This window comes from Lasioglossum baleicum, chromosome 14 (genome assembly GCF_051020765.1).
Source record: "Lasioglossum baleicum chromosome 14, iyLasBale1, whole genome shotgun sequence".
Lineage (NCBI taxonomy): Eukaryota > Metazoa > Arthropoda > Insecta > Hymenoptera > Halictidae > Lasioglossum > Lasioglossum baleicum.
This window is the reverse complement of record NC_134942.1, coordinates 11,786,630-11,803,470: the sequence shown is the minus strand read 5'-3', so window position 1 is coordinate 11,803,470 and position 16,841 is coordinate 11,786,630. Positions and strand designations below refer to the sequence as shown.

At 37.9% G+C, this 16,841-nt stretch overlaps 1 protein-coding gene across 11 annotated transcripts in view; it reads left to right on the top strand.

The window, feature by feature from the left end:
• The window catches only part of Ih (hyperpolarization activated cyclic nucleotide gated potassium channel Ih), a 278,665-nt gene that overhangs the window by 78,549 nt on the left and 183,275 nt on the right, over positions 1-16,841 (top strand). Inside the window, exons 1-2 of one of the 11 annotated variants that reach the window (XM_076438054.1) lie at positions 3,034-4,988; positions 5,075-6,736. The exons of 9 other annotated variants lie outside the window; for them this stretch is intronic. In XM_076438054.1, the coding sequence (XP_076294169.1) occupies positions 6,621-6,736 (116 nt within the window). In that variant the 5' untranslated portion in view covers positions 3,034-4,988; positions 5,075-6,620. Of the gene's footprint in view, positions 1-3,033; positions 6,737-16,841 lie in introns of those variants that run through there. One more of the 11 variants, XM_076438056.1, reaches the window with a different exon arrangement.

Genomic DNA, 16,841 nt, shown 5'->3' with positions numbered 1-16,841 from the left:
GAGTGAAGAGGCTCTCGGCGGTAGACAAAGAAAGTTCCGTCTACGCAGCTATCTGGCATCGAGGGTATTTGTCCGCAAATATTTCTTTATTTAATGCCCATTCGCGATCGTCGTGTCTCCTGCTCACTCCGGTTTCTTATTCAGAAGTAGCGGATCTTGGGATTGACGTCTGCTGCCGTCCATAATTGTCGGCCGGCCGACTGTTGGGTTTGTAGAAAATATAATAAACTCATTTGGGGGAAGATGCCTGCAGTCTTTAGTTAAATTTATACAAAATTTAATAAATATATTTTTATAAAAATGACGTTTCCTGTCGAAATTGTCTAAATTATTACTCCAGAATTGGCAAGACACTTGCTGATTTCGTAAAAAATCTGACAAGGTCCTTTGGAGGACGAGGCCTACAGTCTCTAATTAAATTTATAGAAAATTTGATGCATATATTTCTATAAAAATGACATACTTTAATTGCTACCTGAATTGTCTGAATTATTAGTCCATAATTGGCAAGACACCTGGTGATTTTGTAAAAAATATGACAAGGTCATTTGAAGGACGATGCTTACTCTACGCTCTAATTTTTATACGAAATTTGATGCATATATTTCTATCAAGTTGCCACACTGTATTTACTATCTGAATTATCTGAATTATTAGTTGATCATTGTCAAGCCACCTGTTGGTTTTGTGGAAAATATGATTAGCTCACTTAAAAGAAGATGCCTATAGTCTCATAAAATATTTGTAGACTGTGGATTGTATGCTTTTGTAACACAAATTAAATGATAAATTTTGAAAGAGTAAGCAAATTAAATCAATTCCAGAATAGCAATACAATATTTCCAACTTATCAAGACGGTCAGAGAAGGAAAAATAATTCAATTTAGCTCCAGCGTTTTACAATTGATGCAAACTACTTTTATTCTACATAAATGTCTACTAAAATATACTTCTGTAAATGCGAATGATTTTTGGCTCATACTCTCACAGTCTACCACAGTTGATGACCCTTTCATTCTGTTGTATTCTATGATACCGTGGTCACATAGTAATTTAATTTATAAACAGGAACAATCTCGCAATTTCTGTGACAAATGGTAGCCATAATGTGAAAAGATAAATGATTGGTAATTCGTTGCAGTACGAAAAGTAACGAATGCAAATGGTGTTTATCTGCTTCTATGTTTATGAATGAAATGATTTTCTTGATGAATGAATGAACGTATACGAAATGTTCATCAACAACAGTTTAACCTTGTATTCCTGGAACTTCCTTGAGCTACTAGCATGACATTGTTGTAGTAGATTTTCGGTTAAAACGTGCATAGCAATGCGATTAAAAATTATATCGAGCATTATTCCTTGACAAAACTTTCTCGGTTCTGCTCGTCTGAGTAAACGCTGCAAGATATAGTCATCCAGGTGCACGTGCACCCGGTGAACTTTCAGAATCGATTACCCCGAGAATAAAGCTTCGTACAAGTCTTTTCAATAGTGTTATCCATTTTTCGGCCATACCACGTATTACTATCGGCAAACATCGTTAAGAAAACAAGTTTACGAAATTTGATATAGGTTTAGCTGGATTTAAAAATTCGAAAGTATCAGAGACGAGTTTGATACAGTGATTTATAAATATACGTCGACTAGAAATATACTCCAGATTCTTCATTCCACACTATTTCTGAAAACTATTTCTAAAGAAGTAGAATCAGGTGCAAGGTGATAGCAAATAGCTGTAGGTCATGAAGTATAGTGCATGGCGTAAAATACATAATAGAATGTCAGGGTACATGGTTACATATCTCATAACCATTATTCTACTGCGGATTTTATGCATTTATGAGACATATGAGCTAATAAAATACAAAACAATTTATTCAAAGAATTTGAAACTACTGCTGTATCATTTTCGGCTTGTTAAAATGATTAATAAAGAGTGTCTATATAGCTCCCGTGTCTTCCAGTTAATGCAAACAATTTATATTTTGCATAAAATTCCGTAGTATAATTATTGTTCCAAACATAATTTCATCCTCATCGATTTCAAAGCTTCTACAGACTATTTCTTCGTCCATTGATGAAATCCTAGATGTTGTCCTAAACAAGATTTGATGACAAAACCCAAAAGCAATATGGACTTTGTTGATATTAAATTTCACATATAGAATTTCAGACTTTCTTGGTCACCTGTGAGAAATCTTCCGTCTCCAACTAAACCGACAAATTCCTCGAATTTCGTATACAGAATTTCAGATTTTCATATTACATAGAATTACAGACTTTCTTGGTTCTCAATGAAGTCTTGTTGTCCCAAAACAAAATAAGAATTTCAGGCTTTTGCATCATTCATTTTTCGGAAACTTATCTATTGGGTTCGAACGAAAGTTCGCAGCGTTTGTAAATTAAAATTGAAAGCTAAAATTCAGATAGTTATTCATAGAGATTTATTGAATAACATATTTTCCATTCTGTTCTATTACTTTTTCCCATTTTCGAGGCAACTTCTCGTGTTATTGAATAAACATATGAATGAATACCTTAATTTTATCTTCGATTTTTAATTTGAAAACGCTACGAACTTTCTTTCCAATCCAATATTTAAAGTCGCATCAGCGTTTACACTGATTACATTGTGTTACATATATGTACAAGGTTATGACAAATGTTACTTACAATTAACTCTGAAGATGTAATAGAATGCATAAAATCTATTTAATAGAATTTAATAGGAAATTATTAATGATATGATATGAGACTTAGGCTTTTAATAATTCTATTAAATTAATTCTTATATAATAATATTAATATATTAATATAACAATATTAATGATATGATTATATTTATAATATATTATATTATAAATAATATATTATATAATAATAATATATTATATTATAAATAATATATTATATAATAATAATATATTATATTATAAATAATATCATATCATTAACATTGTTATATTAATATATTAATATTATTATATAAGAATTAATTTAATAGAATTATTAAAAGCCTAAGTCTCATTATTTCAAGTTGTTCTAGATGGGAGATTACATTAATAATATATTTTTCATTGTTTGAACATTCTTTGATTTGAGAGAGACTAGCACATTTTTTCTTAATTTTTCTATATCGAACACTCTTGATGTACACCAAGTATTGACGGGAATATTCATTGTGACCGAATCGCAGCCTGGTTATACCTAATTGTTCGGACCACCCTTGGTTCAGGAAAAGGTTGAGAGGCTATTACATTTGTTAGTTGTCCATGAAAATTCTCATGGTTTGTCTCAACCAAATAAAGAAGAACATCACCAAATTTGCCATACAAACAGTCGCCAACCGTCCTCAAACTCCCGTTAACCTAACAAAGACATTATCGAGCGCCCACATCCCTCCATGGTCCGTGCTCGCCTCTCCTGATGTCACCGATCCGTGCCAAAAAATGGCCATTCCTCTCGGCGACTTCCCTCGGTAATTGCATTCTGCAATCCGTGTACACCCTATCAATTCATCATCGTGAATCCGTTGGCGGGGAGCGACGAGACCTCATTAGCGGGATCTCGATCAAGGACCTCGACCTTCCGTTCTCCGGTCTCCGCCATGTTTCCGCGCTGTGGCTAGGCGGGCGGCAGTCGTCGTGGAGGGTGGTGGTCGTCTGGCCGAAAAGGGAACACGGGTAAAGGCGAATTTACACTTCTCTAATTTGGATGTATGTACATCGTGGATGAATGATCACGAAACATGAAAACCAGAGTATTGTTAATGATTCGACTCAATTCGCTAATTGTCTATTGTCTATTGTGGTGATGCGTATGCAAGGGTTTTGAGGTTTCCAATGGGATTCATGTCGGTAGAGTAGCCTTGCCGTGGGAGTACGGGAACTTTCATAAACAAACTTAAATTACTGACTGATTTGGCAATACCTGAACAGTTAATAGAATTTGATAATCAAAGTAATTAAATAATTACAGTCCGTCCAGGCCGTTGAGTTCACTAAGACGCCAAAGTCTGTGAGCGAGTCTAATTTTTTGCCCAAGAACTGTCCATCCAAAGTGAAAAGTCTAAAGTCGCCTTAAAGGAGGAAGGCACGCGTACCAACCACCAAAAGACGGAGAGAGAAAGAGAGACAGATGGTGATGGAGGGGAGAATGGAAGAAAGAGAGAGAGAGAGAGAGAGAAATGGAGGGTCGAACAACGACGGGTGAATGGAGTCGGTGCGCAGTCGCGGGTCCGCTCGATGTCGCGAGCAGTCACCGAGGAGGGTGACGGGTTCTCGCCGCGTGTACACGTATATATGAGGCGGGAGGAGCGGCTCCTCCAGGCTCCAGGATCGTGTTAATTGGTGACGGGTACAGGGTGAGCCGGAAGTGGTGAGGAGGCAGTGGTCAATTAGAACTTGTTCGTAATCACCGGTTGATCGGCCTCGAGACACGAGGGAGGTGGCGCGCGGACTAGGAACGCCTAGCTAGCACATCTATCATCATCGCCTAACCTAAGCGGATCGTCCCCTTGGGGTTTAGTGGGGCGTCGGATGGTACAAGGACAGCCGTCGTCGGAGGATCAGTAGCCAGTCTAGAGGAACCATGGGATGGCCAGGTGGTCTAGCCGAAGGGACGTCTTGTAGCTGGGACCCCGAAGAGCAGGCAGGTTCTCGTAGCAGGTTGTGCGCATCGATCGCTTGGAGACCGTGCGATCGTCCTAGCCGCTTCCGGGGGAGCCTCGCGGCCCCCTAAAACCGTTCCCGATCGATCCCGGAATATGACCTTCGAGTCACGTGTGCCGCGAACCGACACGCAAGTCACAGATACACGAGTGCTGCCCCGAAGTGGTGCCGCGAGACGGACTGGACATCGATCACGGTGGATCGCGAGCGCCGCGGCGAACTTTTCAAAGCGACGAGGATTTGCCTTCCGGTTTCCGCTGGTGAACGCGACACTGCCAGAGAAACGGGATCGATACGCGGGGGAACAGAGACGATGTAACATGGCAGCTTGCTCCTCGTTGATCAATCTCTTGCCTAGTGGACTATCTTTTTATACGCACGCATTTCTTTCTTTCCTTTAGAACGGTCCCTTCGACGAGTAACCGGAGATCGTACCGTGTCCGGTTCCCGAGGAGAATAGACACGTGGAGATCGTTCTAGTGATTCAGGGATCTAGAGACTAGGTGGTTCATCGATCCAGTGTTCTCTGCCAGTCTTCTCGCAATGGCTTCTGTAGACGATCGGGCTGTGAATTGCGATTGAGTTTGATCATTCCGAATGAGTAGTGTTCCCATGTTCGTATATCCATCACGCTGGAACCCGACAATGAGACCAGTGTCCCAGCGGTTACGTCACTGAGCCGTACCCCTCGGGGACCTTATTTGGGTGACCTTATTGGCACGGGCCGATGGCAATTCCAGTGAAGACTGTCGCCTGTCATTCACCAGTGAGACGCGATCGTCAGTCGAGGAACAGGTGACTCCCATCAGGCCGGGACAATGGCGATCGTTCAAAGTCCATCCCCGGGACGGTCGACGTCGATAAGCTAACACCGTGCTAACACACTTGGTGCGTCCAGAGAAGCGCGTCTTCAAGCCATCCTGTCTCCTCCATCCGCTCAACAATCCGTCTAAATAATATCAGTCAATACGTCCGAGGTTGATATACGTCAGAGGTTGAACAATCGAAAGAGCTTGTCCTATGTTTTCTACGAGAGAGATATATCAGGCTTTTTCTATTCCGTAGCTGTTAGAGTTCCCGGCGCGCGTTGTCCAGTCAAGAGCGATACGAAAGCGACTCGAGACCGGTTCGTCATGCAACTTTGGTCATCGGGCGGCTCGAATCATCCTGGTGACGGGGGATTGTACACGGGAAATCAGTTAATTGGTTATGGTGACACCTGCCCTGGCGAACGCTGGTGAGCGCTCACCGCGCACGCCCAGTGCCTTGACTACCGAGACGCCTATACCTTGGCCGACGTCGCGGGAGGGTGCGGGGGCGTAACGCACATATCAAAGTTTTGCGGCGAGCTCGGAATAGAATGACCGTTGGAAAAAATTCTGTGTCACTCGCGGCCGATCGGTGGGACGGTTAGAGTGCGCCGGGTGAACGTTCGGGACAAAGACGCTTATCGAACACCTTGATCCAGATATACATCGAAGAAGAACAACAAGAAGAAGAAGAAGACGAAGAAGAAGAGGAAAGGCGGTTTCGATTTAATTGATAGTTTATCGTTGGCTGTGCTGTTACATTTTGTCAGAGCTTAAGTAGCCTAGGAATCCTTCGAGCAGCCGAGACGGAGGAATACATATTTTTGCTACGTCCTTTCTAGTTCGAGATACACGCGATCAGAACGGCCGAGAACTGTCAAATTCTGTCAAAGGCCAGATACCGGCTCGCCAGCCGTCCATTCAGGAGCCGCGGGTTCTGGTTCGCTCACGTGGTTTGCTCAACATGTCGTTCCGGCATATCCTGCGGAAGTGCATCGATAAAACGCGACAGATTATCGGGCACGCGCTCAAGAGATGAACAGCTAATACAGAGGTGCCAGTTGAGAATGACGAGGAGCTGCACCAGCTGATCGCCAGGACACTTCCACGTGGGGATAGATAGAGGGAAGAAGACGACATGACGAAATACGGACTAGCCAGGCTAGCTCTCTGGAGGCCACGGAGACCGGTCACCACCCAGCCGACCAACCACCAAGAGAACAACCCTCTGATGTACGCCGAAAGCAGCTTGTTGTATGTTGTTAGACTGAGATAGAGAGAAAGCGAGAGAGAGAGAGAGAGAGTGAGAAAGAGATAGAGAGAGAGGAGGAGAGCACAACTGTTGTCGCTGTCGCTGATGCTGATGCTGATGCTGGCTTCTCCCCGTCGCTAATGGCCGTGTGCTTTTGGTGTTCACCGACGATATGCCGTTGTACAGTTGGTTTTTCCGAATAAAGCCATCGATGTCCCGGTTTTTTTCGTTGTCGCTTGAATTCCCGCTTGCATTCGCGAGGCACGGCTGAATACGAGACTACCGGGGAAATGAGAATCAACCGGTTGATTGTCCGGACAATTGGACTGCCCGGCCGCGCCGGCTCGATTGATGGACGAGCCCCCTTTTTTTAATTTCATCGCGACTCGACGACGATCGACCTCATTGATTGGAACCTCGCTGATTGACGGGCAATCGAATAGTCATTTTTGGAAAGGCTTCGACATTGTCTCGAATGAAAACCGAGAGTATGGACACCATTGTCCCGTTTGTTTATGTGGATACAGGCAACGAAGGATTAGGTGATTTGGCTTTTAATGAATCCAATAATAATATCTTGAAGGGATTCTGGCTTCATGGAATGGAAATATAGATAATATTGTTCTGTTGGAAGTACATAAATATAAAAAAAGAAAGGGTCAGGTGTTTGGTTTTTAATAAAGCAATGACAATGTTTCGGAAGCCTTTGACTTTGCTAGAATGAAATTATACACATTATTATTCCTTTGGAAATATATAAATATACAGAAAGAATGAATAATAAATCGAATTTGCTTTTTAATGAATGCAATAATAATGTTTGGAAGGGCTTCGATTTTATCCGAATGAAATTATGCTTATCCCTTTGGAATTACGTAAATATGAAACAGAAAGAATTAATAATAAAAATTGAGTAAAAAGGCGAAATTTGTTTGCATTGTAGAAAATATTATTTAATAGTTTTCACGTTTAATCTCACATGAGAGACGTTGGTTAGTTGTTGGAGGCTTTTTACGTATCCTTAGTATAGCCTACAATGCACGTCACTGTTTAGGAAACATACTATACATTTGTTTTACCTTACAGTAATTGCGTGCTACCTTATTCAATTGATTCCAATCTAAATGCTGTCAGTACCAAGATTTCCATTCACAGTTTGCTGAATTGTTTATAACAAATTCTAGTTAAACTTGTCTTTAGCATTGCATTCCCGTACTGTCTATAAATCCAGTGTACAATGTTGTGCTCATTGCTAAATGATCAACGAAACTATGAAAGTTTCTAAGCGGACAGCATTATGATTTCATTTCTAACGAATGCACATGATTGAACTTCGTAAAACTTCGTAAGAATTTTCGACCAGGCTATATCAACCATAATCACTGGATAGGCTAGATCCATAGACTGAATCTTTCAAAATAGTCACTTATCATTTCTAAATATTTAAAGAACGTACATTTTCTTAAATAGCTACTGTTCTTGGTTAATTGTGTAAAATTGATATGGTGGACGAAGAGTATATAACACTGAAAACACAAACTTGAAAGAAATAAAAAGAAATAAAAATTTGAAATTTCTTAAAACGAAGGTTCAGAACGTTTCGTGTTTGGTACAAGATGGCTTCCAAAAATGATTTCTCGATTCTCCGAGGAGATTCCAAGCTCAATGTCTGTACCTGAAATTCAGCTGTGTCTCCAGGTTCCCTGAAATCCCTGTCCCCCAACGCGTGCGTGTACACCGTGCTCAAATGATCCTTACGCAAGGATCAGTTGACCGCTGGGTGCGTGGGCGCTTTGTTTGTCGCTTTGTGTGTCTGCAGCAGGAAGCTGTTTCCGCGATGGGCACGCTAACGAAATCACACGCATGTAGATCATATTACGATACTCACCGAGAGAGAGAAACAGTTTTCTCCGAGAAACACGCTAACTGTAAAAAGAGAGCAACAAAAACCACCCCTATCCCACACCAACCACCCCCTGGTATTTGAAGCATGGTGGAAATGTCACGAGGGTTAACAGGAGAAATGGTCGTGTAAAAAAGAACACGCACGATTCGACGACGTTTCTGTAAGGTACCGTTTCGAGAATAAAGTCGCGCCATTTGTCGCGACAACGATTGATGGGGAGGCATTTATTTCGGGGAGTGGGGCGAGGGGCGCATGCGATCGCGATCGCTGGTACAGTCGAGTCGATTACGTGGCTGGCTGACATTCATTTTCCTGGTCGATGGATAACGCTGGCGGAAAATATGATTTGCGAGACCCGATCGGTCCTCTTCGAGCAAGGTCTCCGGGGGCGATCGTTGATTCATGATTTGTTTTACCTCGCCTCGGGTCGATCCCGCGATCTTGTACGCCTCGCACATGTGCAGGTGAGCAAAGTCGATTTCCCCGCGTGTTACGGACGTCTGCACGCAGCTGAAAAAAAAACTTGGAGATAATAAAACGTAGGTAGAAGTTCTGGACAAATTTTTAGAGTTGCAGATTTTATCAGTATCAATAACCAAAATTTTCTACGACGTTCAATAATGTTGCACACCTTATAGTTTCAATGCATATCTTTATGTCTCAAATATAAATTAATCTGTGATCATTCAAGAATGTAAAGTCTAAAATAAGTTTGCTATTGTCAACAAATATATTAAAGAAATTGAAAATAGGTTCCCAGATGCCCGGTTATTCACATAAAGGTTTTTAACCCTTTGCAGATGAGGACCTCCTCTAGTTCATGTCTTGATGTCTCGAAACCTTTTTTTCATATGGAACGAGATTAAGGGCTGCAGTTTACAACCCCCACCCCAAGCTTTTGGTATTTATTACTTTGCTGAATACGATCACTATTTTTTCTTACAAAAATCACAAGTTCTTAATATATTTCCAGAAAACTTTGTTACTAGTAGATTCTACTCTTCCATAAGTGTTCGTCTGTGATACAGACATTACATTTCTATTTTCTGAAATCAAAAGTCATATACAACCAGTGTTGGACAAATTTTATTTTATATAATAAATAATTAAATAATAAATAAACGTGTGATTTTAATTGCAAATAATAACTAAACTTTTTATTTAAATAAAAGTAATTTAAATATGATAATTCCACAGAAGTGATCTATTTATTAATTATTATTTGCAAATAAAAGATTATTTATTATTCGGATTGAGGTGGAAATCAAATAAATAGTTTTTGGTTTTCTCTTATTTCTTGTATTTTGTATTATAATGAACACGTGCGCGTTTTTTGTCTGCTATTCTTTGTCAATACAAATAATAATTGCAATTATATTATATTTGTGAATAACAATTAACTTTATTATTTTAAACAATTCTATTTAGACTTTCTCAAATAATAAATAATTATTTTTGCTTTTTATTTGAATATCCAAATAACTAGTTATTTAAATTTTGATGTAAATGATTGCTTATTTAAATAAATTTATTTATTGCCCAATACTGTATACAACACATAAAAACAAATAGAATGACATATACCTGGTGCCAAAAGCTTAGGGTGGGGGCAATTCGAAAATTTTACCAGATCATACAGTACTGAGCTAAGAGTAAATGAAGACACGTTGCGTTCAATAGCAATTTGCAAGACATTGAGAATAATTAATTTCTTGCAACCTCAGTATTTTAACACGTAAATATATTCAAGCAAATATAAATAGATTGGTATTCACTTCTATATTACGTTTTTCAATCATTTTTTATATCTATGTCGGTGGGATCAGGTCAAATCAATATTCTTGCATTTCACAAATTCAATTCCCATGTGGAGGTGGAAACTGTACCAAAGGTCAAATCCTAAATAGACAGCGGAATTCCCATTTTCATAGGTTAATTAACAGAAACCAAAATCACTGGAAAATCTCACATGAATGTATAACACTCTATTTAGAACCGCAAAAATTTTGGACACAAAACCCTGGCGGCACCCGACCCGAATAATACGTTCATAAATAAATTTTTCGCAATATACATACATTTATAAAATAACACAATGTTTTACCAACGTTTTACGAACCTTTCATTAACACACAGCTTTTATGAAAATTTTAAGTCTAGTTACTTCACAGTTTAATAAAGTATTAACTGAACTTGAAGGGTGAAAATAATTATAAATAGGTTAACAGAAAATAATGTTTCACCATCCAACTTTAAAACGAAACTTCTGCATAAACTTAAACTTGCCAGACGGATCAAAACAGAAAGACTATTTACTATTATATTTAAAATATAATAACTAGAAATGCATAGAAGTCTGCTCGGTACAAATTCATACAACTTACAGCTGAATAATTATAATATTTCTCTTTCAATCTCTCATTGAGGAAGTCACATGCGTATTCTTGCCAAAATTTCATGGAAATGCTCCCGAAAATTGGTAAGTAGACCTGCAATGTTACGTTAATAAATATATATAAAAGAACAATCAATCTATTAGTACAGAAAACATTTATGTTGCATAAGGAGCCACAATCTAATAACAATTTTATAGTTAAGTATGTTACCTTTAAAAAATGAACAGCTCTTTCAAGTGAATGTTTCCTGACCACTTAACATCCGATACAATATTTCACTGGATAGTACCTACTCACAACAGTAACGTGTTTCATATCTGTAAAGAATTTTATTGGGTGTTTGATGCCTCTGCTTGATCCAGAAAAGCACACCGACGACGATGAAAATGTTTATCGAGCCGATTTATACGCTCCATCTTTCGCATTTGCCCCTGTTCGTCTCGTAAACGGCTTTTGTTCCCCGTGAGTTCGGTCCTCTCACCTTTTCTCGATTGTTTATTCGTCCCCGTTTATTCGTAACCGTCCGTGGCCACGTAAATAGACATTTAGGAAGACACTAAAAATAAATGGGCAATTCGGGGGACCTGAAAAGGTGGGACGAATAGACCGGGATTTACACGTATCAGAAAATTATCTTCCAAACAACTCCTTACTCTTCTCAAGATATAATTTTTATTTCATTTGTTTATTCGTCGAATTGCTGCGTTACGAAACTAGGGTGGTAAGTCAGCAGTTTCCGTGGGTCATAATAGCTATTGGAATTCTCATTAATTATTAGAACATTAATTATTTCGAAATTGGTGAGAGGAAATTTAATTATATAATATTATTAATATCTAGAATAGCTATAATTGTATTCACTATTCATAACTTTTGATAACTTCGAGTTAGAAATTAAATCATCTATTATCTAATCTAGAAAATTATTTAATGCAACAATGACCATGATGCAAAAATGAGTAAATGCAATTTGAAACAATTTAAAAATATCAATGCATTACTCCCGACTGATGAAAATGATTAAAGCAATTTCTGTTCAGTTGCTGTTTCTGAAAATTGGTGTGGAAAATTTCTGTTTTGCGTTAACATAGTTTGTAAAAGTAATAAACGTGTGAAGAGAATGCTCGATCGATCGATATTGATGCAGTTCTGAACACTTTGAAATTGGCTCCCGAGATGTCCATTGATTTATCTAGAGCACTAGATTGTCCGGTTGAGTCATTCCAGGAAGCGTCTCTCAATTATTTCCGTGGCGGACATTGATTCGGTGAAAAATTCACGAAGATTGTTCTTTCTGTGATGCACAAAACACTTACATTGTTCTATACGCGGTAAAAAGTCATGGACACTGGATTTACACAGAAGTTATGCATACAGACGTGCGCGTATTCCACACCCACAACCATTATATCTTATAACCGGTTTATTATTAATCGCTGTCCGACTATTCCGACGCAGTTGGTGGGAATCGTCGGAAATGTTGACAATGTATTCTACAACACGATGACAGTGTTTGACAGACACTAAGCTAAAATTTATATCACTGGAATATTATTATCATTTGTACCTCTCGTATTATTGGTACTTTAAAAATAATTAATTAATACTCGACTAGATTACGACTTGTCTCCCACACTCTACCTTTCTCCTTCTACGACACTATTCTCCCACTCTTCCGCCGCGGCCCGGTCACGTGAGGCGTTTCGTCACATTGTCACGTGACTAATTCGGTACTGGCAGAGGGGGGAGGGGAGTCACTTCCCCTGATCTGGCGACACTGAGTAAATGGGACTATTTTAACCCTGGAACTGCACTGTGGGTCTCAGAAACCCAAAAACATCGAGGTAGGATACTAAACCATTAAATATTCACATTTCCTGCTTTTTTTCTAAAAAAGAACTTTGGGTTTCTGAGACCCGAGTGTGAAGTACCTGCCTCAAAAATAAATGTGATGTTCCAGGGTTGAATTACTTATTTACTTAATTACTCAAAAATGAATTTATACACATTTTTAGCGGTTTCCATAATAATGTACATACGAACAGGTAAATTTATCGGATCATGCCACCCCACAAATCTATACAATTTCATAATTAAATTAAACAGTACAATCTAGTATTAATACTGATGATAATGAAATTTTTATTATTCTACAAAGATAGGAAACACGATTACGCAAAGCTGACAGAAAAGAGGGTAGCGTAAAGGTGCGGCCGTATTTATGTCCATCCTAAATTAAATCGGACATTTATCGCTAAAATGTGTGATCCGCCGTGTTAATTAAAACAAATTAGGTATGAATCTTGTCGTTAATGGTAATAGCCCGTAATAATAAGCCGTATTTATAATACACGTAGTCATTAAAACTGTAGAAGCAATGAGAAGAGAATAATGCCCAAATTAATTATATAACAAAATGGGGTGCTTTAAAATAATTAATTAATTGCGATAATGTTATCAAGACAAAAATGCATTCATTGTACATATTTTAGAATGTCAGATATACACGTACGTTTTTCGTTAACTATGCATACGACTTATAAACAAGTACAAAAATATTAACAGCGTAATTTTTATCAATTTATACGATTCAATCAAAAGTCATTTGAAAAAGTCTCGTAGCATGTTGTTGGACACTGTCTATTACACGATTTTCAAATCCAGCCAACATGCATGCAAGATTTGCAGATACTGTGCAATATTAAACACTAATGAACACTGATACACGTCCACGTATGCTATAAAATCAACCCCTGTGCGCTGTTATTCGAAACCGGAACCCTATACAATGTCATTATTAGCAATACCAATAATTACGAATCTTGGTTTACGGAATTGATTGATATTCGCGAGTGCATATTGCACTTGATACCACCAGCGGTGTGTCTGTCTGGCCGAGTTTGTCCTTTTTCCTGGTATGTGTGTCGCGGGTTCGCGACCGTGCTACGCTTTCGCCCGTATTGATCTAGTTTCACCCTGCATTCCACGAGCCCCCTCCCACGCAACCCCCTTGCACCCTTCTATCCCTTCGAGTACGTGTATGCATACCTGTATGCAATACCAGCCGAACCCCCCTCCCACCCCCCCTTATTTTAATAACTTTCATGGATTCGGGTAAACATGCCTGGAGAACAGTTCCGTGTTTGATGGAAAACAAGGGGTGAGTTATTGGTTTGCGGGATGATCCACCAAGTCGGAGCGCGATGTTTTCAGAATATGTTATTGGCTTAGTCAGATAACGATGGCGGACAGCGGGTTTCGTGAATTTTAACAGAATTTCAATTTGTTGCTTCGATATTTGAAATACTGATTTTTATGGAGCTTTCGAACATTCTGTTTTTTAACACTTTGGGGGAAGATTCTTTTCGGCGATGCAGAAATTAGGACAGCTTTAATCATTTTCTGAAAGATGACAATGTTTATATTTCATAGAAAGATGACAATGTTTATATTGATTGTGTTCATACATTTAGTTTAATGCGTAAATATTGGTTACCAAAGAATAGAATTTGCTATGACAAGGATTTGCAATAATATTTTTTGAAACCGTAGTTAAAAGATTATAGGATTTTATTTAATTGTAGAAGAGAGAAAAGCTCAAGCTTACCGAGGACCTGAAATTTTTAATTTTGTGGAAGACACTCAGGATCAGATTTTTGAGCTCTGCATTTTGGAAAGTTTAGAATTTGATCAATAAGTTATCTCAAATTTCTGCTCCAAAGAATTTATTGCCATAAGAACTTACATATTAAGTTTGAACAAACTGAGATTCCTGTTATAAATATTTTAATATTTCAGTCCTTAGGACTTTACAATTATACCTTGAATTAAAATTATTTATTCCAGAACGTATTGAATTTTTGTTTTGAAAGAGTCTGACATTATCGAGCAATTTGAAATACCAAGTTTGATCAACCAGAGATTCTAGTCACGAAGAGTTTGATATTTTAACTTTAAGACGTTCACAACTGTACCCCGACTTAAAATTATTTATTCTGTATTAAATTTATTAAGGAATTATAAATGAGATTATCTTGAAAAATTTTTAAACCTCACGATTTTGATTCGTAAGGAATTTTTGATAGTTTACTGAAAGAATTTTAATTTTTTCCTCCCTAATACAATGGCTCGTTGATAACATTTGCTACATATTTTTATTTTTACAAAAATAATTTTATTTCCCATCCACTTTAATGCAACGATTCGATAATAAGATTTGATCGATCTATTATCAGACGTTTACCATGGTGTTTCTTTTCACAAAATCCCATGTTAAACATTGTCCCCTGTTCGGTTGCGTAAACAAAGATACAATCGTTATAAATGAGGGTTCGATGGAACGTGTGCGACCCTCGTCATATTTTCGTGTGCGGTTTGTACAAGCTTTAACACTTTGACTTCCATATCCGATTACATATGGGGTGGTACGTCCTTCGATACGCGGTTAAGAATTAATCTTTATTGCATGACGTTGAAGAAATCATATTTCATCCGGGTCCTTGAGATTAGATAAACTTTCAGAAAGAAATACTGCTATAAATCTCTACGTTGTGGGGAAAACTGTTTCAACCCTGAGAACATTTCATGAAGATCCAATAGCAGTTGACGTAAGTAGTTATATAACACACACACAGAACCATTCGCGTTAATAATTCATATCTTAAAAATAAGATATTCAAACATTTCAATAAATTAAAGATAATTGAGAGAGACTCCAATTTCCAAAAAAATTAGTTTCCGTTTTTACTAAGTTTTGACTAAAAAATTCTTGAGTTACTTTAAAAAAATAAAGCTGTGTAGGAACAGGAAAAATGAATTAACTAACAATTTTTGTAAAAATTGCATAAAATTTTAATATCTGTATAATATTAATACTAAAAGATTATTTAAAAATAAGTAGTTTATGCTTAAACGTGTGATAGTTTTCGTACTTGCATAGAATCGCAATTTTCTGAATTTTCGAATAAAAGAGACAAGATGTAAACCATTGTCTTTATTTATTTATTAATTTTTTTGTTATATCTATATCTGACGAAAACTGCCATTACCTCATCTTTTCCAAAAATGGACTACATAATACCACTTTCTACAACAACGGCTCATGTTATACTTTGTCGATACTTATGTTCATACATGGTTTTGGAAAACCTCTCTGCTCGACTTATCTAATCCCCTAAAGTATGGAGCACCGATTCGAAACGAAATAACAATTGATTTTACGATGCAACTTCTCACGTTCAACAAGAGATGTGCAACCAGTCCTTGTATCTTTTATTCGATATTCGAAACTTCGTGTGGAGATAATGTGTGCACTCATGCACGTTCTGAAGCAAGTCTGAAACTGAGTCTTACTTTAATCTGAAACAGAACTTCTGTCGCTCTTGGTGCCCAATAATAGTCGAAATATCGTTTCGAATGAGCCAAAGAGGAATTGGTGCATGTCAAGATAGGATGAACCAGATTTGGCTGTTGTCGCACAATAGTCACACGGTTGCAAAAAATTTGGCAGAAGCTTATCTGATAATATAGAGGATAATCGCTGTTTGAATGCATTAAGCAATCAAAGGAAGCCTCTGCGTCTTTCGTGTTCTTGGTTGCACCTTCTCAAAGGGTAAAGAACTGTTAAAAATCCCGGATAAAAATATTAGATGATTGCATAAGTTCGTGCCCGATTTGAAAATAAAATTCAATGGTTAAATTTTAAAGATTTGGTTAAACATTGGTTAAATTAAAATTAAAAAATGGTTAAATTTCCTACAATTAGAAAAGAATAGTGGCTATATGAATAATTGATTAATAAAGTTG